Source organism: Octodon degus, unplaced genomic scaffold (genome assembly GCF_000260255.1).
Source record: "Octodon degus isolate 3935 unplaced genomic scaffold, OctDeg1.0 scaffold00191, whole genome shotgun sequence".
NCBI lineage: Eukaryota > Metazoa > Chordata > Mammalia > Rodentia > Octodontidae > Octodon > Octodon degus.
Genome location: NW_004524767.1, coordinates 4,941,224 through 4,966,058, shown reverse-complemented (window position 1 = coordinate 4,966,058; position 24,835 = coordinate 4,941,224). Strand labels below are relative to the sequence as shown.

At 33.2% G+C, this 24,835-nt stretch overlaps 1 protein-coding gene across 1 annotated transcript in view; it reads right to left on the bottom strand.

The window, feature by feature from the left end:
* Positions 1-24,835, bottom strand: part of Tecrl (trans-2,3-enoyl-CoA reductase like) — a 148,642-nt gene that overhangs the window by 5,549 nt on the left and 118,258 nt on the right. Inside the window, exons 4-8 of the mRNA XM_004644088.2 lie at positions 23,730-23,845; positions 19,142-19,247; positions 17,659-17,731; positions 9,802-9,845; positions 2,038-2,095 (exon numbers count right to left, since the gene is read on the bottom strand). Coding sequence (XP_004644145.1) covers positions 2,038-2,095; positions 9,802-9,845; positions 17,659-17,731; positions 19,142-19,247; positions 23,730-23,845 — 397 coding nt within the window. The remainder of the gene's footprint in view (positions 1-2,037; positions 2,096-9,801; positions 9,846-17,658; positions 17,732-19,141; positions 19,248-23,729; positions 23,846-24,835) is intronic.

The window sequence follows — 24,835 nt, the reverse complement described above, 5'->3', positions numbered from 1 at the left end:
TTCCTCAAGTGCCTCATTCTCATGTACTTTCCCAGGCCCAGTGGGAGTGGCAATAAGGAGGTCCGGTGTCTCAAAGTGTTCTTGAATATATTAGTGTAAGGGACTCATCATTAATAAGATTAATGTTGGCCCTTTGCTATATCTGTGTGACTATAAGTGATGTAAGTAATTTTAGAACTGAAATAACTAGGGTTGATTTGGAATAAAGGATCTCTCCTCTTCATTGAAAATGAAGTCAGTTGGAGTTACAACATACATAGCCATATGCCACAGTGGACGAGCCTTGAGCTCCACAAAATTATGGTTGTCTATAGAATACAATTTCCCTAAAGTATAGATAGATGAATACCCAACATTGAATTCATGTAAAATAGTTGTAGACCAACAGTCAGAAAAAAGGGAGAAACTGTACAATATAAAATTTATTAGCCCTTTCAAATTTTTAGAATTAAATCAATCATAAGATTCCAAACCTACTGACAGAAAATAGTTGTGGACTGGAGCAAGAAAGACATTACCACACCAAAACAAGTGTATATATGAATTATTTGCATAATCTTTCATTAAAGAACCTCAGTAAGTTACTTGTTGTCCTTTATTCAGGTCATTTATTTTCTATACTTTAGCGAATGTAAAGTAACCCTACAGTGGGAAGACTTTTAAAAAATTAGTTCTAGGAGGTCCAGAATGGTCTTTTCCACTGATGATAATACATAACTCCACAGCTGCAAAAGCTAACAAGAGTGTAATTTTATAGTCTTTGGAGCAGTAACTATGGCAATGTGAGAAGTCACTGGAAAAATCTGCACTGACACCTGTTCTTCTGTAAGACAATACTGCATCTCAAGGAGCACTCAAGATCTAAAGTCTGCTTGGGAAGTATTCTGCATGATTTCACCATCAACTTTTTACTGTAGTTCTTTAAAAAGTCAGGTATAATTTGAGGATGATCATTAAAATATTACAACTTTTTAGGATTGTCTACTACCATAATTAACAAAAAGACATGAACATTTTCCTAAAGCAGATTAACCCAGCGTTAGGTACATGGACATGCATAGGCACCCAGTTTACAAATGTAGTTTTCCTCCTCTAAAACAAAGGTGAATCAAATTAGCTTTATTTTCCTTACAATGAATCATAAAGAATATTTTATTAGTACATAGTGATCATATTTATCATGAGGAATAATGTACATTATACATTTTAATTATTTTTGTAGGCCTTTTCTAGTTGTGGAGGTTTTATATTATACATGAGGAAAAACTGGCTTGAGTCACACACCACATAAGAGAAATGTGCAGTACTTTAGTCGCATTAAAGGCAGACAATTGTAACAGACTGAAGCTTTAATATAAGCAATCCTGCAACTGGACCTTATAATTAAGTCCCACATATTAAATCTGTCAGTGGTAGGAAAAGATAATGTGCAATGCTTTCTACAGGCCCCAAAAGCATGGCATAATGATGAACAGCACAGGAAAGCAAGCGTGCTCTACTTCTAATGGAGCACTATACCTGTTTGAGAAAAAGTTTACATTACTACTGAATTCTGATGATGACGAACATATTCAAGGGACACTACGTAACCAGGCAGCCATAACTGGACTTCATGACTTGAGTAATATCATACATATTAATTCATATGTTAGTCATTCCAGAAATGGTTTATTTTACAATGGAATTTTTGTATTTAGAATGAAACATAAGTAAGTAATAGTGTACTCAGGAATTTCATAAGTAGGGACCCCGTCACCCATATCACACTCTACTGAGGAACCAATGTAACTCTTTCAATTTTTATATTTAGCTAACTTTCCTTTAAGATAAAATCCAAGAACAAAATTTTTGAGCTCAGTTCAGAGATGAATTGATTGGTATATTAATATAAAACAAAACCAGAATAAGGCATATGGTTCCTTTATCCGCATGTTTAGTTGAATCTTTCTAACTACTGTTACCCTTTAAAAACCTGATAAATAGGGTTTTAAAATTATCACAGTTCTCTGGGGAAGATAAAAAGAAAAATAAACTAACCTGTGTGATTGGGATGAGCCAATATTACATTGATGAAATGATTCCCAGCCTCACAAATCTACAAAACATATTAAAACTTTTTCAGTATGATACAACTGTGCCTATTTTAAACGTATATTCTCGATATACATATAGTCCATGTAATATGTGAATTCCAAATCCAAAAATTATATCTTAATTTAAGAAGAGGATATTATCCTGTGGATAAAGTGAGCTATGAAATTAATAATCAATGCAATTGAAAAGAAATATTGTTCTCACCAGAAAATCATCTTTTAAAAAATGTTTTCAATTAGAAAAAAGAAAAAAACACTTTTACTTCTTCTAAGGTCCTCTTTTCTCAAAGTTCTGTGATACTTTGATTTTAATAAATACTACTATTTACCAACAGACAAATAAGTTTGGTGTCAAACGAACAGGTTCAGGAAAGATTTTGGTTAATATATCAGAAATAATGTATCATATATGTGTCCATAAAATTTATCTAAATATATCTCCTGTTAAATCTAATTTATTCATATTCAAAAACAAAATTGGATCAAAATATATGAGGCTTTACTAGGTTCTCATTGTCTAGTACTGTACAGGGTATTGGTCCTCTGCCTACTGTCACTGTAGATTCCAGTGACCAACGTTCAGCGACCAAAAATCAATGTAGACCAACTTCTAGTCATTTACTCTTACATCATTTTTACAATGCATTGTTCTTCCTTACAATCAGGCTAAACTATTTTTTCTTTGAATTTCTGGAAATCATTTCTCTTTGGAACTAAGTCCAAAGTCCAAGCATCCTAATGAAGAATGTGTAGCCTTTGAATAGTTAGGCTTTGTCTTTTTGTTTTCGAAAAATTATTAGACTTCCACAAGAAAAAATCAGTCCTCCTAGTGCAATCAGATATATTTTGTAGAAATGAAAACTATCATTTTATTATTCATCATAAATGTTCTCTCATCATACAGGTATTGCTATTGTTATCATTACTATTAATGCCACAGATGTAGTGATTTATTTATAATATGAGTATGGCCACAAGTGGTTTAATTGAAATCCAGAATGAACAAACCATTTCAAACACTCACTTTTAGTTTCTCTGGGTCTCATCTATTTTATTATCTATATTTATAACTATTATAATGATGCCTACAGAAAAATGTTTTCTTTATTTTCCCTTAATGAACTTTGCAAAAATAAGATAATATTTGGATGAATATGAATGTGTTTCATCTGTGAAATTCATAAATATTCTGAGTTATGGAAGGTAGTTTTAATCTCAGTAGATAATGTGTATTCACATAGAGGAAAATGATATTTGATAACATAAACCAATATTACTCTGTTTCAATATTCATAAATCTTCTAATTTATGATAATTTAGATTACTATGCACATAAAATTATACTTTTCCAATGCCTAATCTCTACATTTTTATTATGAAAACCCTACTATACTTTCAAATCTTTATACAAACATCCTTCTGATGAGATGCATGTGTTTCAGAAAAAAAAAAAAAAAAACTCTAGCAGGTTAATTATAGGTTTAATAGAAAATATATATGTGAAGTAAAACATTGTTAATTTTGAAAATGAATAATGAAATTCTGTACCATCTGTATTTGTATATTGTTTTTGTTTTTATTTTTATTTATTTTTGCTTTTCTTTTTGTTTTTACTATTTAAAATAAGAAAATATGGAAACAAAAAAATGAATAATGTTAAAAATTTAATGAATTCAAGTATGGTCTTATATTAAATAATATAAAACTGCATATTGATAGTTGCTATCAATTCATGTTGCATGAAAAGTATTGCATCATCTTTGCCATGAAGCTATTCAATCAGTAAATTGTAACTAATGGTTTAAAATGTTTAAATTTTCTTCTTTTTTGAAGGTCCATCCAATTATAAAAACCTTTCTAATTCTGGAATTATCTTTTAGTCTATAGATATTTCATGAAATATTGTGTAATATGAGATTTTAGACAAATAGTATAAGACTATAGCACTATAAAATTAAGTACTATACATTATTTTTTCAAAAAGATACATTGTTTATATACAGTATCTCTGGAGTGAGTCCTCACGAAATCATTGTTTTTTACCCTAATCACTCAAGAACCTTTTTTGAAATTAGCTTTTATTTTACACATTGTGCCAACTAAAATTTTATAGTAGAAACTGATTTTTAATTTTGATAATGTACTAAAGGTAAGTCAATTAAATCAACAATTTTAACAAAAATAATAAAATACCAAAGCTGTCCACATTAATTTCACATCATTACTGTTCCACTCCAATTTTCAAATAAAACTTTCACTGAACAATGAGACGCAACACATGCAAGTGCAAGGGCTGTTTTCTCCGTCACTTAAACTAGATGCCCCAGGACAGCGGCGGGGAAACGAAACTGCGAGTATCCACACACAGAGCCGTGGACTGTAAGTCTTTACCGTGATGTCTACCAACACTGAATGAAGGAATTAAAAAAAAAAGAAGAAAAGAAAAGAAAAGAAAAAGAAAAAAAAAATGTCACAACCAAACCTGAGCTTACTTTTCATCCCTCCTCGACCTCTGTCCGTTCTGGAAAGCCGCCACAGGTTTGCCCACTCGCACCTGGAGCAAAGGCTGCGAAGCGCCCTTCCCTTGGGTACTCTCTCCCCGTCGAGATCGCCGCCCTCCTCCCGAGCCACTCTCCAACACAGAAGAGCTGGTGCGCCCACTCAGTCAGGACACGTCTTTTACCTCTCCCAGAAATTCTCCATTTTAATAATAATAAAAGTCCACCAGTGAGAGAATACCTAATGGTGACACTCAAGACCCACACAAATAGAGAAGAGCTGCTTTCAGGACTTTAGAAACCATGTCATATATCACTGTCTGCTCGTGCTATTTGTATTTACAGCAAGAGTGGAGAGGGAAAGGGCAAATTACAATTTTTGATGAAATACTCATTGTGCAAAGAACCGGAAAACCATAATTGCTCCTAGAGAATAAAAATTGGAGAGGAAAAGAATACAAGGTAAACAGGACTGCTGTTTAAACATAATATTTGCTTTGAAAATTTTATTTTTTTGCTTTATTTGTTGCATTTTAAGTGGAGTAGGATTCCAAAATGAAGACAAGTTGGGGAAACATAAGAATTATAGACACTATAATTGAGAGCATAGCTCAGCAGATTAAAGCACCTGCAAGCAGGTTCAGGGGCCGGGGTTCTATCTCCAGGCCTGCTTTGTTGGCCCCGCCCCCGGGGGGTACTGAGAGGGCAACTGGCACTGGGCGTGGTGGCGCACACCTGTAATCCCAGCTCTTGGAAGGCTGTAAACAGACAGATCACCACGAGTCCGATCTAGTAGTGAGACCCTGAACACCCTGTAGACCCTTCCCTAAAAAATACAAAAAAAAAAAAAAAAAAAATTGAGAGTATCGAGGGCAGAAAAACAAATTACACTAAAGCATTTTGGGGCTATTTATACTTATACACTTCATTATATTTGTTTAGTACTGTAAGTTTATGATTCTTGAAGATATTGGAATGAATAATAAAATTTATATTGAGAGTCTGAGAAAATTTTAAGCAAAAGAAGTAATAAAATATTTCATGGAAGATAAAGTATCTGAAATTGTGCTTTGATTTAGTAGAGTTGCCTTATATAGTTTGTATGTTCTTTGGCCTATTAGCCTGGTTTAAATCTGTACATATGATCCACTTGATAAGGCCTCATAAAATAAATAAAAGGATTTGATGCTGGAAAAATAAATGCGTGGAGAGAGGAAGTAAAAAGAAAAATTGAAATGTGCTATGTACATGTACCACTCCCCCACAGCATACGAGTTCATGAAGGACTGCAGACTTGTAGTCAAAGTAAAAGAGAGAAAGAGAGAGAGAGAGAGAGAGAGAGAGAGAACTTAAAAATGTGGTGTCCATAGCATGGAACTCATCAAAATCAAAGAATTTTCCACTGAAAATGACTGATTTGGAGGGTATATATCTTAAAATTTCCAATAACTTAGAGTATCAGTTGAAATAAATCATAGACAGTTGAAGAGAAAATTATAATTGTTAATTGTTAGTAAAAAAATGGATTACTCCTCCATGAGTAATCAAGAGTCAACCATAGTCGTATTCAGCATGGTTCTAATATGTCATCTGATTACAAAGTGATAATCTGGTCCTACATAGCAAGAATAATTAAATCAATTCAAATGAATAATGCAGTTTCTTATATTAAAAATGTTCATAGATCAATATGTTAGAATTGCATATTTGGAAAACAGTAATAAAACATATTTTAGTAATAAAACATATTTTATTACTAAAAACATGTGCAATGTAGATAGATTTTTTCCATTGAAGACTCTATTACAGAAAACAATTTTTCCTTTGTTCATTCTGCACAATATTTGATTTCACTATGTGCTGATAGTTTTAATATAAAATGACTTAAATAGTCTCTGGACATTAAATCAGGTTTCCTATTCTTTCCATACAGTTTACACAAATAGTACCTGTTGTAAGCCTGAAATATTCATGCATCTATACTTTCAGTTATTACTTTAAAAACATGAATGTTACAGTATGATTTGAAAATAATGTGTAGTTTTTCTTGAATTTGAATACACAGATTCAATTACTTCAGTTATTATATTCTGAATAGAATCAATTTCCTGAAATTTAAAACTTGACACAAATTCTTTGCAAAATTTGAATGCCTTAGGTGCCTTCATCTTCATTAAGCAATGCTAGGTCTGGCAAGCATTTCTATAATTGGGATCATATTTTATTTTTGAAGGAGTAATAGAATTGCTTTGTCTCAATTTCTAAATCCCTATGAAATGCAATCACATTTGATATTTTGCACTGCTATGAAAATTTGTACATGTCTTCAGTACTATTTATAATTAAAATTATTTTTTCTTTTATCTTAACAAATCAGTCTTTAAAAGTCTCTTCAAACATAGAAATTTAACAATGCTTTATTTTTGAAGTGTATGATCAGATCAAACAAACTCAGAGAAATGGAGTAATTCCTATGGTTCTCTGTTACATTTACATTGGCTGATTTCTGTACTATTAAGGGTGGGTGCTCCTGCATCCTGGTGTCTTAAACTCACAAGGATAGTTAGTGGCTGAGAGGTGTAGGGCATCAGGGGGCAGCTGAGGGCTGTGCACTGACCTCAGGCTCACCTGCACTACGTCCTGGAAGAAGCAGCCCCTGCCAAATGTTCAGCCCCTGACCTTTCCCCCAGCTGTGAAGCAAAGCCTAAGAGCATGGTTGGCTGTGATTAGACCAGCCAGGGAAACATTTATAAGGATATAAGTATCAGCAGCGAGGAGCACAAGCCGCGAAGTCAGGTGAAATTCCCCAGCCTCGTAAGTATCCTGCTAGCTGGCAGCGCTTCCTTACATTTGCTATGTTCTAAATCAACCTTTGCCTCGTGTTTCCTTCACTCTGACTTGCTCCTTCTGCCCCAGCAGCCTGCAGCCTGAAGCACAGGTGTGCAATACTGCTACAGTATGTGTATTCTAACTGAGCGCATACCGAGGAGTACTGTAGTTGGCAGCTGTATTTTTAGTTCTTTGAGGAATCTTCTTACTGATTTTCAGAGTGACTGCACTAATTTATGTTCACTACAGCATAGAAGTGTTTCTTCTCCTCCATCCTTCCCCATGTAGTTACAGCCCCTAATTGTTTTTCTTTGTATTCTTAATGACTGGCATTCTGACTAGGGTGAGAGAATTTCTGCGACATTTTTATTTACATCTAACTAATGGTTAAAGATATCCAACATTTTTTCATATATTTATGGCCACTTACACTTCTTATGAGAAGTGTCTGTTCAGTTTGTTTGCATTTGTTTATTTGGATGTTTTGTGTTTTGGTATTAGTTATTCCCAATGTTTTCATATATTCTAGAAATTAATCCTCTGTCATAAGAGTAGCTGGCAAAGATTTTCTCTCATTCTGTAGGTTTTCTCTTCCTTCTGTTATTTGTTTAATTTGATGTAGTGTTACTTGGTGTTTCCTGCTATTATTTCCTCCTACTGGATTCCTGTTCAGAAAATCTCTGCCTATCCTTGTGACTTCAAGTGTACCTCCTATGCCTTCTTATAGTAGTTTCCAAATTTCAGACTTTATGCCTATGTTATTTGTTGATTTTGAATTAATTGTATAGAGGGAGGATCTAGTTTTCATTTTCTAGCAGTGGACATTCAGTGTTTCCAATACTATTTGTTGGGCCTGTTTTTTTATTTGTTTGTTTTTTCCAATTTAATTTTAGAGCTCCTTTTTCCAGAATCAGATAACTGCAGTGATATGGGTTGTTGCTGTGTTTTCTTCTGTTCTGTCTGGCTGCATGTTTGTTTTTATCCCAGTACCATGAAATTTTTGTTGCAATGGCTTTGAAATACATTTGAAGTTGGTTCTTGTAATGTTTCCAGTCTTACTCATTCTGCTTAGGATTATGTTGTCAACTTTTTGCATCTTTATATGGATTTTTGAGATTCATTTTTGTAGTTGTGAAAAAGTATGTCACTGGTAATTTGCTGTGGATTGCACTGAATTTACAGATTGCTTTGGCAATATGGCTTTTTAAACAATATTAATTCTGGCAAACCAGTAACATGAGTGAATGTTCCATATTCTAGTTTTTTTTTTCTTCAAGCTCTTCAATGTTTTGAAATTTTCATTGTAGGAAATTTGATTGGGTTGATGTTAGGAAATTGATTAAGTGTTACAAGCTATTATGAATAGATTTGCTTTTCTAACATTTTTCTTACCTCGTCTATTGTTGGTGTACAGTGAAGCTATTGATTGTATAATGTTTATTCTATAGCTTGCTACATTGTTGAATTCATTTATCAGCTCAAAACTGACATTTGGTGGAATATTTAGTCTTTGAAATATAGAAATAAGCTTAATTTGAATTCTTCCTTCCCTGTATGTGTCCTTCATCTTTTTTCTCTTGCGTTATTGTAGTAACAATTTAACAATGATATTGCACAAAGTGTAAGAGTGGACAATTCCTACAAAAACTGGCGGGTAACATATTCCTTGTATTAGAAGGTGGATTGTGGGTCTTTCAGTAAAAGTTCTCAAAGAATATGAAGCTGTGTATAACTCACATGAGCTGCAAATACATAAAGAAAAGCCATGGGAGAAGAACTATAGTGAAGTATGAAGCATTAACTTACACTGTGTATGTGTTTAGTAAAATTATATGGTTGAAAAAATAAGACTGGAAGCAATTTGGAAAGAACCAAGTCCCTGGGCTTGAGGTAGTATCAAATGAATAAAGTAAAGTAAAAGAAGCATTCAGAATTTCTCTTCTTCTTAAATTATCTAAATTAACAACTTTGCTAAAGTGGTTTTAGGATTATACATGTAAAACAAATTTTTTCCCCTGGAAAGTTTGTAAATTAGATGAATCATTGACTACGCTTTTTTCAAATATGTACTATATTTCAAATGAATATATATATATATATATATATATATATATATCTTTCTTAAGTAACTATAGCATTTTTCATTAAAATATTTGTATACTAATATGATTATAAAGTTATTTAATAATAATTTTAATAGCATGTAACATAATTTTTATAGAGTTAACAGCATGATAGTAGGAAGTTATTTGATTTGTCTTGTTTTACAGAATGAAAATGAAATAATATTTCTTAAGTGACAAATTCTTCAAATAAAATGTATTTTATATTATTAATAACAACATTAGTACATGTGTACAAATAATACCAAACATACATACCAGGAAATTGATAGCAGATATTGCAATTTGTCTGTTTCCAAATGCTAGAAAGTAACAAAAGAAAATGTGATGCAAATACTTGCATTTTTTTTTAGATGCAGGATACATTTATTTATTTATTTATTTATTTATTTATTTATTGCAGAACCAGGAATTGAACTCAGACCCTTGTGCTTGCCAGGTAAGTGCTTATTCTACTGCACCATCTCCCCAGCCCCAATACTTACATTTTGAACTGTTACATGATACATGTAATTCAGACAGTGTTTATTGTATGTAGCTACCCTTCAATTAATAGTGATGTGTAGTATATTATTGACCTTTTTAAATGATACTTTTGCAATCTAAAGTGCATCAAATATTTTTTCTCTCCACATGCATTTTTGTTTTAGTAATCTAATGATATTTAAAATATATAATTTAGGGGCTGGGGAGATAACACAGTAGAATAAGCACTTGCCTGGCAAGCACAAGTGCCTGAGTTCTATCCCCAGTTCCACCAATAAATAAATAAATAAATAAAATAATTTAGAATGGAATGGAGTGAATGTGATATATAATGAATTTTCATTAAACTTTTTGTAGTCACATTTTCTCTTTTTCATTTATTATTTTAAAGGCAAACATAGTATGGCCTATTACTGAGAATACCCCATAATACCTGTTTTGAATGTTTAACAATGAAAAGAAATCCAAATGATTCTAACTCCTAACAATTTAAGGGGGCCTGCTGATTAGCTTAGTCATTTAAGCACCTGTTTATGCAAATTCAGTCAGGCCCAGCATACAGCTGTTCAATACCCTGCTCCACATACCTTACCAGACCTGCCCTTAAGGCAGCCTGAGCCAGCCAAAAAAAAAAAAAAAAAAAAATCCTTCCAACAACTTAAAAAATCAATTCAATGTTGAATATCTGCATATTCATGGAGATGTTTTTAAGCAGATACTACTTTAAATGCTTTGTAGTTTACAATAAAGGCAAATACATGAAGCAAGTACTATTTTCTATTAACAAAACTTACCTTAAAAATGTAGCTATTTAAGTTCCTGGGACTACATACAGTAATGTATAAAGTAAAATTCAATACAATATCCTCAAGACACCTTTCCCATGGTAAAAATGTTAGAATATATTATTAAGAATATTAAGAATGGAATTATGTGATGTGATCATGTTTACCGACTTTTTATTCATATATATATATATATATATATGCATGGTTACTATATTTATGTAAAAACACCTATAATTAAGTTACTAGAATTTGTCATTCAGAAATTTGCATTATTTCTACAATAATACAGTGAAGGCTTTCTAAACACTTTGAAATACTCATCATCATACTGTGTGATTTGACTGACTCAAAACATTAATTATCATCCATTTTCTGTAGAATCCATAGTGAAAAAGTATATTTTCACTACTGAAACATTATATTTCTAGGTCTGAGATTTGAAGGGAAGATTTAAAGATTGAAACTAATTTCTTGTATGATAAATATTAATACATTGAACATCTTTTCAATCAATATTTCACAGAAGTTCTGTTTTCTTGTATTAGAAGTGTGGAAGTGGGGCCGGGAAGATGGCTTAGTGGAATAAGCGCTTCCCTGGCAAACAAAAGGGCCTGAGTTCAATCCCCATTTCCACCAAAAAAAAAGAAATGTGAAAGTGTACTTTAGTCAAAAGATGACATAAAAGTTTTTCATGAATATACGTTATAAAATATGTACACAAAATGTACATAGATCAGAGGTTGATTTCATAGTGCACATAGATTCAATTATTAAAAAAATGCAAGATGGAGAATATTTGGGAAAATGAAAAATATACAAAGAGAAAGTACAAAAGGAGAAATCCCACCAGTTACAAAACTATAATTCTGAATCCTTTTAAGATATTTGTTTATATTTGCATGTTTTTATAATACTTCGCAGAACAATTTTGTAACTCCCCTAATATTACATATTTTCTTTATAACTAATAATTGATCTTTAGTAAGTTATAATGTTTGGATGATATCCATTTCTACCTACATTTATTATACTGATACCTGCTGTGTCCAAATTTCACCTACTTAACAATAGTTATTAAGATTTCAAATGGCAAACACTGCCCTGGTATGGTTTTTATAAATTAAATACAAAACAAATATAATCCTTAGTTTGACAGAACTCACATGTGATGGGGAAGCAGGCGCTAATCATAAGATGGCGAATGGTAGTTTGGGACCCTGATAAGTGCTACCAAAAGGGCTTGTGCATTAGTTATCAGGAAAACTGAAAGGAAGGACTTGTAACCAGAGAGATAAGAAAGGTCTCTTTTGAGCATACGATTGTGCTTTGGCCTATAAAACTGGATATACATTGCTGTAGAAAGAGAGGGACTGAGTCTAGGTGTGATGTACAGTACTGTATTCCCAACACTCTGGGAGCTGAGGCTAGAGGATGACCACAGGTTCAAAGTTACCCTGGGTTACATAGTGAGCTCAAAGGCCAGCTAGAGCAGGGCCCTGTATCAAAATAAGCAAACAAAATTCATCCCCAAATTTAATAAATTAGAGTTGTGTTATAAAGAGATACTTGGGGCCAGGGAGATTGATCAGAAGAATAGGGGCCTGCCTGGCAAGTGCAAGGGCCTGAGTTCAATCCCCAGTTCTGAAAAAAAAAAAAGTTATACTTGGTGAAGCTCAATCTTAAAAATATTTTTCATATATATTTCCAAAAATCAAAATGATACATAGAGCATGTTAAAACCTTGCAAGAAAACTTTATTTGTTGATAATTTTACAATATTTTAATCACTGGTATGTTACTTCATGCTTTGGGGATGGGGATATAATTGTGCATTAAAGCACTTGCTTACAATAAGCAAGACCTTCAGTTTGATGCACAGAAGTGAAATAAAAATTGCATTTAGATTATCAAGGCAACCTACAAGGCAGTTATTCTTTTATTTTGGACATGTGCATTCTTGATTGGGAGTAGTGATAAAGTCTCACCATTGATTAATTTTCAATACAATAATTATTTTACTTTTAAATTTTATTTAATCTGTATAGAAAATGTGTGTGTTGCAAATGAATATCCATTATGTTTTTATTTATGATACTATGTATTAGTGTGTATATGCTATTAATCTTACTAAGTTAAATTCATTGCAGATGAATGATGATGATTGTGACAATGTCAGGGCTAGCAGAGCAATGGCTGGAAGAAGTGTGGTAAAAAGAAATGCAGTTGATTCAGGCAGCTAAGAACAGCAGTAAAAATTATAACCATGTCTGTAAAAACATAAAAATAAAATTCAATACTACAAGAAAATGTATCTTGAATGAAATACAGGAATATGTAAGTGAAATAGCATATGCAATGCCCAACTGTATGCTGGAAAAGACACACAAAGTGCCACTAAATTTAACCACTGTTTGCTATTTTGAAGAAAATTTCTGACTAGAACCTTGTAGAATTTAGATCAATTGTTCATTTCCAACTTTAAGTGCATGCACTTAATGCAGAGCACTATTAAAGTAGAATATATTTGAAAAGAAAGTATGGACTTAATACATACTTCATTGGATTATAATTGTGTTGATAAAATTTTTGTATATACTATTTTGTATATACTATTTTTTATATACTATTTCTTGTCATAGACTTTTCTATAATTCATATGATTCTTCTAATTTTAGTGTTTTTTTTTGCTTTTAACTGAATACTTATTTAGAAATGTTGTAGTTTCTAGATTCAATTTTTGAGGGTTTTTAATGTGTTTTAATTTGTTTGTATTTAGGTTGTACTTGTAAGGTCTATTTTAAATCACCTGCAGATAATATGGTTTGGACTCTGTTCTCTTTAGGTGTAACACTGAATATTCACAATCTAATATATGATCCTTTTGCTTGAATTAAATATTTTATTAATACTAATCTAAGAGTAAAAAAAGATAAGGGAATTTTTCAACAGTCTTAGGAAGAGATAATAAATTCAGGGTATGATTATTTGGATTATAAATGCAAAAAAAGTAAATTCCAAGAAAAAATAAAGTCTAATACCTGACACACACATATGACAGATTAAAACACTCTAATGTAGGCTAATTAGGCCAGTTAATTTAACCTATATCACTATAAATTTAAGAAAAAGGAGCCTATACTAACTGGATCAAAACTCATGAACAAATTGATATGCTTCCTTGACATTTTTCTTACTGTCTTATGACAATGTCTAGTCTTTCCTAGGTTATTTCTTTCTGCATCTAAACTGTAGATCCTATCCTAGTTACTTGCTGAGCAAACTTGGAAAAATCTGCCTGCACTTTGTAAATGTAGCTATAGCCCTAGTCAAATGGAGATAGATTATTGGTAGTACTATTATTATTTTTTGAGACAAGGGCTTACTATGTAGTAAGGGCTGGCCTTGAAATCACTGTGTAGCCTAAATTGGCCTCAGATTAACAATGACCCTCCTGACTCAGCCTCCCAAGTACTGGAATTACAGTCTTTTGCCAGAACACCCAACACTAGTGTTATATTTTCTTAATGATTAAAAGTGATAAGATGTGTCAATTGTTTTGCATGGTGACAATGACACAGGAAGAGCTAATAATAGTTAATGTATGACTACTTTATTGGGTGAGTGCAAGGAAAAAATAACTGTCCCATCACATGCTGTTTAAGGAGTGACACCTCCTTAAGCAGAACTTCCCATTGACAGTTCTTTCTGAAGATGCCAAGTAGTCTCCAAAATATTCACTCTTGTTGTCTTCTAGTCTTCATGCAATATTGTGAACTGAAAGTTATGTACCTTTCATGGTTACAGAATAATAAAGGCCAAAAGCATAGGGGCTCATAGAATTTCACAATATTGCATGTACTGAAAGCAAAATGAGCAACTTGAATATAAGGCTTGTAGTTGTCTTTCTTCCACTGTGCACAGCATAATCCTGGGACAGATGCTCTATGAGTAATTGTTGAATAGAGAAGTCAGTGCTGGACTCCACTCATGTTGTATTATGTTTTAATAACCCATTATGTCCTTGGTGGTGGGGGGATCTTGTTTTCATCAGTAAGGATTTTCTATGGGAAATGTTATCGTAAAATAAATATTAACAGAATAAAATTATGTTTACTTAGATGTGATTGTATTTTACATATTATTTTAATGTGAAAATTACCTTAAGTCTCTAATAAACAAGCCAAAACTCATTCAAATGTCATTGTAGTTACAAGGAGGGACTCCACACCAGTGAATTAGATAGGATGCTCACTTTTAATGTTTTTGAAAAAATAAAAGACAATTTTGAAAATACAGGTACTCTTCTATTTGCATTATTGTATGAGACCTTAAAAATGAGGGAAAGTCTGGTTTTTTCCAATTTCAAAATCATTAACAACTCTCAGTGCCAGTTCTAAGTTCATATGAAAATAAAAATGTAATAATACTAACATTTATGTAGTTTATTGGAATTTAAAATGAGAATGATTGAGGGTTGAAGTATTTTATTTCCTTGTAAGAAAAAAATATGATTAGCTCAGAAAAATATCTTCTTGCACAGAGCTGCAGTTCCTAGTGTGAATCATTTCTGTATCTGCATGGACTGTGCGCACCCGAGGCCTAACGATGGGCCCTTTTTCAGATCTGCATCCATTTCAACACATCTCCTTGCACTTCCAGTGTAAGAACTGCCTCCAGTGATGTCTTTAATGTACACATTTACTCAACTTTTTAATGTTTTTTCATCACAAATGCTTTCAAATTTTAATGGTAGCATTATCCTGTCTACAGGATTTTCCTCTGCACTTGGAATTAAACCAGTGGGACTCTACCACTGACTATGTCCCCAGACCTTTGTGTTATATTTTGTTTTGTGATGGAGCTTGCTGAGTTGCCTAGGCTAACCTAACACTTATGACCCTCCTCCCTGGCTATCATCTCTTGTTTTTTTTGCTGCATGCCCATCTTTGTTGATCCATTTCTCTTCCAATTATCAATTAAAAATATCACTCAGGTTATTACAGGAAAATAAGAAGGCATCAGCTTTAGAGATTGTGAGTGAACTGAATAACAGACATGTAGTTGTCATTGAATGTCATGTCACACATTTATTGTTCATCATTGATCTCAGTCGTTTCCATTGCTTATCAGCCTATGCATCCATGTGTTACACAGTGTTACACACACTGAGTAGCTATCTATGCAGCGTATGCTCCATTTATTTATTTATTTTATTTAGTACAGGGTCTACAGGGTCTCACTACACAGATCAGACTCTTAGTGATCCTCCTGTTTTCAGCCTCCCAGGCCCTGGGATTAAAGGCGTGTGCCACCACAGCCAGTCTCAGTCACCCTCACAGGGCGCTCTGGGGGTGGGGCTGGCAGGCATGCCAGACATCAAACCCCTACCTAAGCAGGCACTTTAGTCAGCTGAGCTATCTGGCCAGTCCTACATACATTTGTAATTCACACTGAAGTAACTGAAATTAAAGCCACAGCAAGAAGTACTCGTCATTATTTAAGGAACCAAATAACTGAATGTGCATTTGAACTGAACATATATTTAAAACATACAAAATAGGAATGTTATATACAAGACATCTTCCACCTGAAAGAAGTATTATGATTCAGTAGGGGCCTCTATGAAATTTGACTGCTTCACTTTATGTAATTAAGGTTGACTATCACAGTGAATTAATTGTTCAGAGGCCTTTTACCCCTAAAATAAAAGGGGGATATTAACACATTATTTGCCAATTATAAAAGTAGCAGTTGTGTAATTTTAGCAAATATAGTAAATGTTTTACATACATTAACAAAATCAATGTACTATTTGCTATGGTATTTGTTAATATTTTTCACAGGGTCATCTTATCAAAATACTTTGGAGCACATGTATTTCTTCCACAGTTAACTACATCTTGTTATAAAATATTCAGAACATCTGTTACATGAGAGCAGGAAATTTTCCCCTGTATAATTAATATTAATGTTAAAATTTTAAACTGTGTCATGTGGTTCTCTTCATAGACTCAGCTTAGGTCATTGAATATAACTATGACCCTAAATAACTGTCAATATTTCAGGAAAAGATATTAGACCAGATTATTAATTTCTAAAACTTAAAATAAAGCTTGAATAGCCCACTAATTTCAGTTTATCTTTAGCTTTACAAATACCAGAAATGAAACATAAAGTGATTGTGTATTAAATGGGAAAACATTTACTTCATGGGCTCTTCTCTGTTTACTTCATGGACAACAGTAAAAACTTTGAAAATTGCACCTGAAGAAAAGAAATGGAACTCCTTGATTGGGTCAGGCCTGCTTTCCTGAGGTAAGAAACTGAAGATTTAGCGGGGGTGCACGACATTTTCCAACACATTGCCAATCCAAGTCAAAGAAACCAAGATACGCAATAAATAGTTATAGGTAGGAACCAGTACGTTATAGGGAAAATTACCTCTTTTTCCTCACTGACATATTTAGAATAAATTAAATATTTGCTATTAGCTTTTAAAACAGCTTAAAATAGGCTAATTTTTCATAAATATATAATTATATAGATATTTATTTTAGTATTCACTATTTTGTTTTATATTTCCTTTTGAGGTTTTGCAATCAACTAATAAATTTACTAGACTTCCCCCATAGATGAAAAGTTCAAAGTATATCCATCAAATTTTATTTTTGTAGTCTACATAAAAATTTAGTAAATTATAATATAAGAGAAGTTTGACATTAGCATTTTTTTATCAATTGTTGCTTTAAGAATGCCAGATTCTTCATGTTTTTAATGATTTAATGCAGAATTCTCAGGTGGTAATTTAGCACAGGATTAGTTTTGAAGAAATTCTACTTACACGGTGGTGTATAACGTGGGTGATTAATGTAGTAGGCAATCCAAGAAGTGAATCCCCAATACAAGGCACAGCTCTATAGATTCAACACAGCAAAATAAAAGTAATAAAAGATATAATTCAATATGCCCTTATTCATTATCATATATTTGAAACTTTCTTCTATGAAATATAATATATTGAGTAAACTGGGCACATAGATTATTTTTTTAAATGTACTTGGTACAGGGTCTCACTACACAGCCCAGACTAGTAGTGATCCTCCTGTTTTCAGCCTCCCCAGCACTGGGATTACAGGCGTGTTTCACCATGCTGGGAGTCCATGGCTGGCTCAGAGCTCCTGGGGACAGGGCTGGTGCTCATGCGGTACAGGGGATCGAACCCTGGTCCTTGTGCACACCTAAGCAGGCACTTAGTCCACTGAGCTATCTCACTGGCCAACAAATAAAATACTTCTATGCCTAGTAAGATAACATTTTAAAATTACCTTTTGGACATGACTGAAAAAGTACTTTCCTATGCCCCGTCACTATTAATATTAATAGATTTTTGACCCCCAGCTACATACAGTCTTATATTTTGTGTTTTCAAGAATGGCTTTGTCAATCAAGTAAAAATAAGAATAAAGTAATAAATAATAACTGATATAGGATATATTCTTACAGTGACTAAAAAAATGAAATACTTAATCATTAGTAACAACTTGATTTATTAGAAAAGGAAATGTCTCATAATTAAGAGTACTGGGAAATAACATTTTCATCTTGCTATGATTTATAAGTTGTAATATTTTCTTTCAAAAGAGAAAATGTTCTAAACGATTTCTGAGGTAATAGCATTTGGGAGGTTTTTTTAGTATAAGAACTATAAAACTTTGTTGGAAGTTTTTAAAAAGGAGATGTTTGCCAAAATGAGAGAATTTTTATAATGGTATACATGATTTGAAAATAAACTTTAAATTGAACATTATTTTAAACATGAATTGAAAAGTTGAAGTAAATGGTGTTGTCTAAAGTACGTTTCTAATTAAAGTACCACTTTACATAGGCATTTCAATGCTGAAAACTTTTTTGGAAGAGCAAATACACAGAGATTACATTAACAGTTGCCATGAAATCATGAGATACAATGCCATTAATCATAGAGAGGTATTTTTTTCAAGTTATTCATTTGTTAGGCTCATCTTTTTCAAGTGGCACAAAAGAAATCTGAATTCATTGCTAAGTACTCCCTAGATGAGAAGCAATTTCTCACAGTCTATACCTTCTACCATAATGTCACATTCATTCTTTCTGTGCAGCTACCATTTGAGGGCAGCTCCAGTGAAAAAAGTTCATTTCAGGAGATGAAAATTGAATATGTCCTGACATAACTACACAGAAAAACCTACTGTAGAGAAGTAAAAACATAATTTAATATTTTGCAAATGACTTACATGCAAAACTTATCAATATTAATTTAAAATATAGAATGTATTAATTCTCACCTTTATCAAGTTTTTCAATGGTGTATGGTCTGCAGAAACTTTGTGAACAAATAACGTCTCCAAAATATGCCGGATGTAATGTATGCAATGACAGAAGCAAGCCAGACTAGAAAAAAAAAAAAAAAAAAGAAAGAAAAAGAAATGAATAAATGTCAAGTTTTAATTTCACCCAATTTCCAGCTTACCTAATGGATGAGATATTAAATAATTTATTAATATAAAAAATCTTTGAGGGCATATAATTCTCACAATAAACACAACTATTTGATATTTTAGTGTAGAAAATTTTTAAAACATTTAATAATGAATAGCATCTGTTATGAGACTGTAAATTTACTTCGGATGATACAGAAATAATTTATAATATCAATCATAAACTGTTATGCTCACACCTGCCCCAAGAGTAGGTATAAACGTACTCATTGCACATGTGTTCATTTCAAAATGCCTCAAGATTAAATCACATAATTTACAAGTATTAAAAATATCTAAAACCTACTTAGAATCCATTTGACATTTTATAATATACAGAATAATTTCTTAATTGTCTTCTTGGCCTTTAGCAGGGACTAGGATAGTAGAAGTATGAATTTCATTTTCTATGCACACATATTGCAGCATTTAATTTTTATTTTATTAGTTTGTGCTTTGCCTTTCTTGCATGTTATATTTTATCTCTTTGCATTTCATCATTGTGTTCTAAGATAGCATCTTTTCTTGCCATTTCTGCATAATGACTCTTAAAAATAAATATCAAATCTGATTTACAGTGATAATTTTCATTAAGGTTTGTAGCTATTTCGTTATAAGGAAAAGGTGAAATTCTCAAAGGCTTTTTCGCTGTTAAGACGATCAGCACAAACCTGTAATGTCATAATTTCACAGACTGAGAATAAAAATCAGCTGCAGTTTCTACACATAAAAAATGGGTATTGAGGTTATCAGAAGGCAAGTTTATTTTATGAAAAATGCATTAATGATTTTTAGTAGCAAAGACTTTAGTAAAAGCAAAAATAACAAACACTAACTTGGTAAATCAACAACAAATCTAGCATTACTGCTTCATAAAAATCCAAGCATGTAGACATTATGTGATAAACAAGTTCTATGTGATGCGTATGTTTATAATTAAATTCTGAGAAAGGTAAGACAACAAGTAGTCTGGGTGTCAGCTGATCTGGTTTACATTCTAGGCAGCAAGACAAGAAAAGGCAAAGGACCTCATACAGAACTTTGTCTTGTTAATTCTATGGCTTGGTAAAGAAATTAATATCTCACACTTTCATGGTTCTTTTGTGGAAGTTGTTATGCAAAAACCCCAAGTAATATAAATTATCATTTTGTAAGAAAATAAAATATTTAGGTGAATCTTAGCAATATAAGCAAAGCTTAAGTGAGAAATTTTGGTTCAAACTATGATACTTTAACATTAGATCATCTGTTTGTTTTCGGTTTTCCCCAAGGGCATAGAGAGCAACATCGCGCATGCACCTGGCGTTTTACAGTCGATTGGCTGCACGCCACGGTGCCCACCACTGGCTGCTCACCAAGTTTCATTTCATTTACAAATACTATTACCTAATTAATTATGTTTGATTTCCTAACCTACACTTTTCCTTTTCTCTCTCTATCCATTGTTAAACTAACTGTAACTTCATAAATCAGCTTTGGTCCAATTATTTTTTCAATCACAGTATTTGAAATTTTGAGATACTTTGTCCATTAAAGGTTCTGGGGGTTACGGATCATGAAATGAAGCACAGAAGCGACGTCACACAGCTGCGAGGAAAGCAGGGCACCGAGTTTCAGCTGAGGAAAAGGAAGGAAAGATTGAGATAATAATCGTTCCTAATGCTTAGCTCATCCTTAATGGATCTAGAGGTTCTGGAGTATGTATGTCCTCAAAGAATTAAGAAATCTGTGTTGTTAGAGTCACATACAGATCTCTGACTTTTGAATTAATTTTGTGAATGCCTCCTTTGGTCAAAACCTCCTTGCCTTTCTTCCGGGCCACACTTGCCTTCTTTCTGCTCCTATAATTTACTCAACTACTTTGCACCACAGATTCTTTCCATGTATGAATTTCTCAAATTCAGTAGTTGAAATCTAATTCATTCCATCGGAAACAAAGGAAAATGTTTTTGTGTCACTTAGAAATGCCATCTAAAAAGATCAATTCACATTAGAATTTTTCCTTTTATCCTTTCAAAACATTCAGTGCAATTATCTATGTGTATTAGCAGGGCGTGGTGATGCATGACTGTAATCCCAGCACTTGGGAAGCTAAGGCAAGAGGAGCGGTGCAAGTTCAAGACCAGCTTGGACTACAAAGTGAGCTCCAGCCAGCCTAAGCTGCCTGGTGAGACGCTGTCTCAAAGGAAGACAAAAATGAAATAAAGTAAAATAAAATACAAAGTGTATTGACTTAGTCTTTTCATTCAAACACCTTGTTGAGTATTTCCTGTAATGCATGTAATGAGTAATGTATTAAATAGCAATAATAGTACAGGCGCTGAAACATGTCCAGTATAAAACTTGAAATCTAAAGAGGGAACAACAAAGCATGATTCTGTGAAATAAAATTTTCATGTATGAGTTGCTCAGAGAAATTTCCATTTAACAGGGCCGTTGTTATGGGAGGAGCAGGAATGGTTGTCCAAGTAAGAAATATTGATTTTCTACTTGAAGTTCAAATAAGAGAACAAAAAGAAGCAAAGAAAGTTGATGCTGGGGACGGCGTCATTAGATGGGCATGTGAGAAAGGGCTCATGGTGATTTAATTATGATAAAAAAGGAAAAGGATCCCTAAGTCTAAATATTTATACTTTGTTAATTAACCCAGAGTATTTTGTAATGCATGGTATTTGTTGAATTTGTATTTTCTTTTAGCATATTTATACTCAACAACCTAATGTGACATATTAAATAATCAGTTTTCTGTTTAATTTGGCATACTGTCTTACATGTTATTTTTACAACACATTAAATAATAATATTTGGGGCCAGGGGATAGCTCAGTGGCATAAGAGCCTGCCTGGAAAGTGTAAGGTTCAAGTCCTAGCCTTGGTACCACAATAATAGTTGTACATTAAATTATAATATTCGATAACTATCTTATTCTTTTTAAGCCATATTTTAATTATTGTTTGATGTTTGAATTTTGATTTACTAAAGTGAACCCGAGAAACTTTTGCTTCTACTTATTATTTAGTTCATTATTATTTTCTTTTGCAGCATTGCCCATGTCTTTCATGTGAAACACTAGGGACTTAAAACTTAGGCTTTCAAATGCTTTGCATCCCCACCATTTTTATACATATACATGTAATATATTGGCATATATGTTACATATTATATAGTGGTACTAGGACTGCACTCAGGACCTTGTGCTTGCTGCTGAGCTATCTCGCTGGCCCTATTTATATGTTTTGAGATGAGCTCTTGCTAAGTTGTTGGGACTGGATTTGAATTGGCACCGCCCCTACCTCGGTGCTAGGAGTGCTAGGATTTTTGTCCTGTGCAATCATGCCAAATTTGCATGGGACTTATGGAGACATATTTATTTCTTGAGCCCAGTACATGGCTTTTTGTCTGTTAAGGATTAGCTTTCTTAAATGATATTTCTGAATTTCTCATTCTACTTTCTTTATTATGGTCATTATTACTTATTTCTATTTGCAGTATATCTGCTAGTTCTATAATTATATATTTACAAACTTGTTGTATAACCTATGAATAGTTCCTAAGCAGCACATTCCTATACTTGAGCCTACTTAATAAGGTTTATAACTAACTTTTATTAACAAGTATCTGCTTATTGCAAATATCCCTGGTTTATGGGACATAATTGTGTTGAATTCATAATTTTTTACCTTCCTATGTTATGGTGTGTTGCTCTAGTTTGTGTCTAGACGTTTCCCGAAAGCCTCACATGGTCATAAGGCTCTTTCGGAGGCTGCGGAATGGCAAGCGTGTGATGCTGGGATTACGAGTGTGTGACTAGTAAATCACGCTGCTAGTTGGTTGGCCTATTTCCCTCGGGATTAAGCGTGTGAGTGCCACAAACGCCCTCAGGCGAGAAGACTGCATACAGTATAAGGGACAGAGAGATTCGTCTGCTCCCTCTTGCTGTGGCTACCTTGTGGCTACCTGGCCTGCTTCTCTGTGATGCCCTTGCTGTGTCCCACGCTGCCTTGGAGCCAGCTGATGTGGACTCGAGCCTCTAGGAACTACGAGCTCAATAAACCGCTCCCCTTTTAGCGTTGGGTGTTGGGTATTTTGTCTCAACAATTAGAGAAAATTAACTAAATCAAATGTCTTCTACTTCAGCATGGTTTTATGTCCAATTTTTTTAAATTTATTATTATTATTATTATTATTATTATTATTATTATTTTGTCTTAGTAGAAACATAAAGTATGAAAATCTCCCAATCTGGGCAGCAGTTGCAAAGCACAGTTCCACAGTGTACTGAGTTACCAAGCTCTGAGATGGCACACACTAGGCAGGTACGATTCTCAGCTTGCCACCGGCGGGCGAGCACCCGCCGCGCTCCACCACATCCCGGACGCACTAGCGCGTTACTCACTGGACCACCGGGTGGCGCAGTCGTCCGGCGCTCTCTTTCACATCGTATATTTGGGAAACCCGCAAATAAAAGAGGAGGTATATCAGCAGGGGTCCTGCGTATTCAGCCAGGAACATCTGAAAGCAAGAAGTTTCTTTGCGTTAAACAATAAACTTCATACACTTTTAAAAAGATTAGCTTTGCGTTCTTCACCATGTATCTGTTTAAGGAAAGAAACTAGACGCGAACACAAACCTTTCTTGGAAGAAACGACTAAGTGTTAATGAGAATGGATAATATATAGTATGCTTTTAAAAAAATAAATATTGAACATTTTAAAGAGATAATAAAAGTATAAAGAATGCTATATTCGGTGAAACAGTCTTAAATATAATTTTTAATGTTTTCATAGACCACTACCTACTGTTTTCTCTGCGTTTCCTTATCACTGTCTGGAACGTGCAATAGCACGTACTTTCTTATCGGTTTTTCCCTTTTTTTTACATTTATTGTCTTTCTGTGACTCGGTCATCTTTATCTACTTCTTGCACTGTCACTCCAGCTGAAAGGATTCAGCCTTCTCTTCCTCAAATGTTATGCTTTGAGTCTGGTCATCGGGGTAACAGGATCAACTTCCGAATGACATAGCCTGGGCTGACCGTACAAATAAACAGACACGGCTGACCCACGGGGACATTAACAAAATCTACAATTAAACGAGTGGGAAGATGGTGTGATTGAAGAAAATTTAATTTGCTGATTAATTTTTGGCTGTTTGGGAATGTGATAACTGCCCAATATTTGATTTTGTTTGACTACAGATTAAAGTCTGTCTAGGATAGTTAGAAAGGGAAAAATAATTTAATCCTATGGAGTCACAGAGAAGAGAAAATGTACAAACATAAAAAAATAAATATGCCATTACCTATCTTCCTTTGTCTTCATCCATTTTTAGCATTTTTGGAAGAAAAAATAATTAAATAGTCACAATCTGATAAAATAATTATCTATGCATACTCATAAGGAATATTATTTAGTGTCCCAGTAAGAATTTCTTCTACATGATTTAAATGCATAGCATATACGTGTAGTTTTATATATTTGAACAAAGTTATAATGTAGTTTTA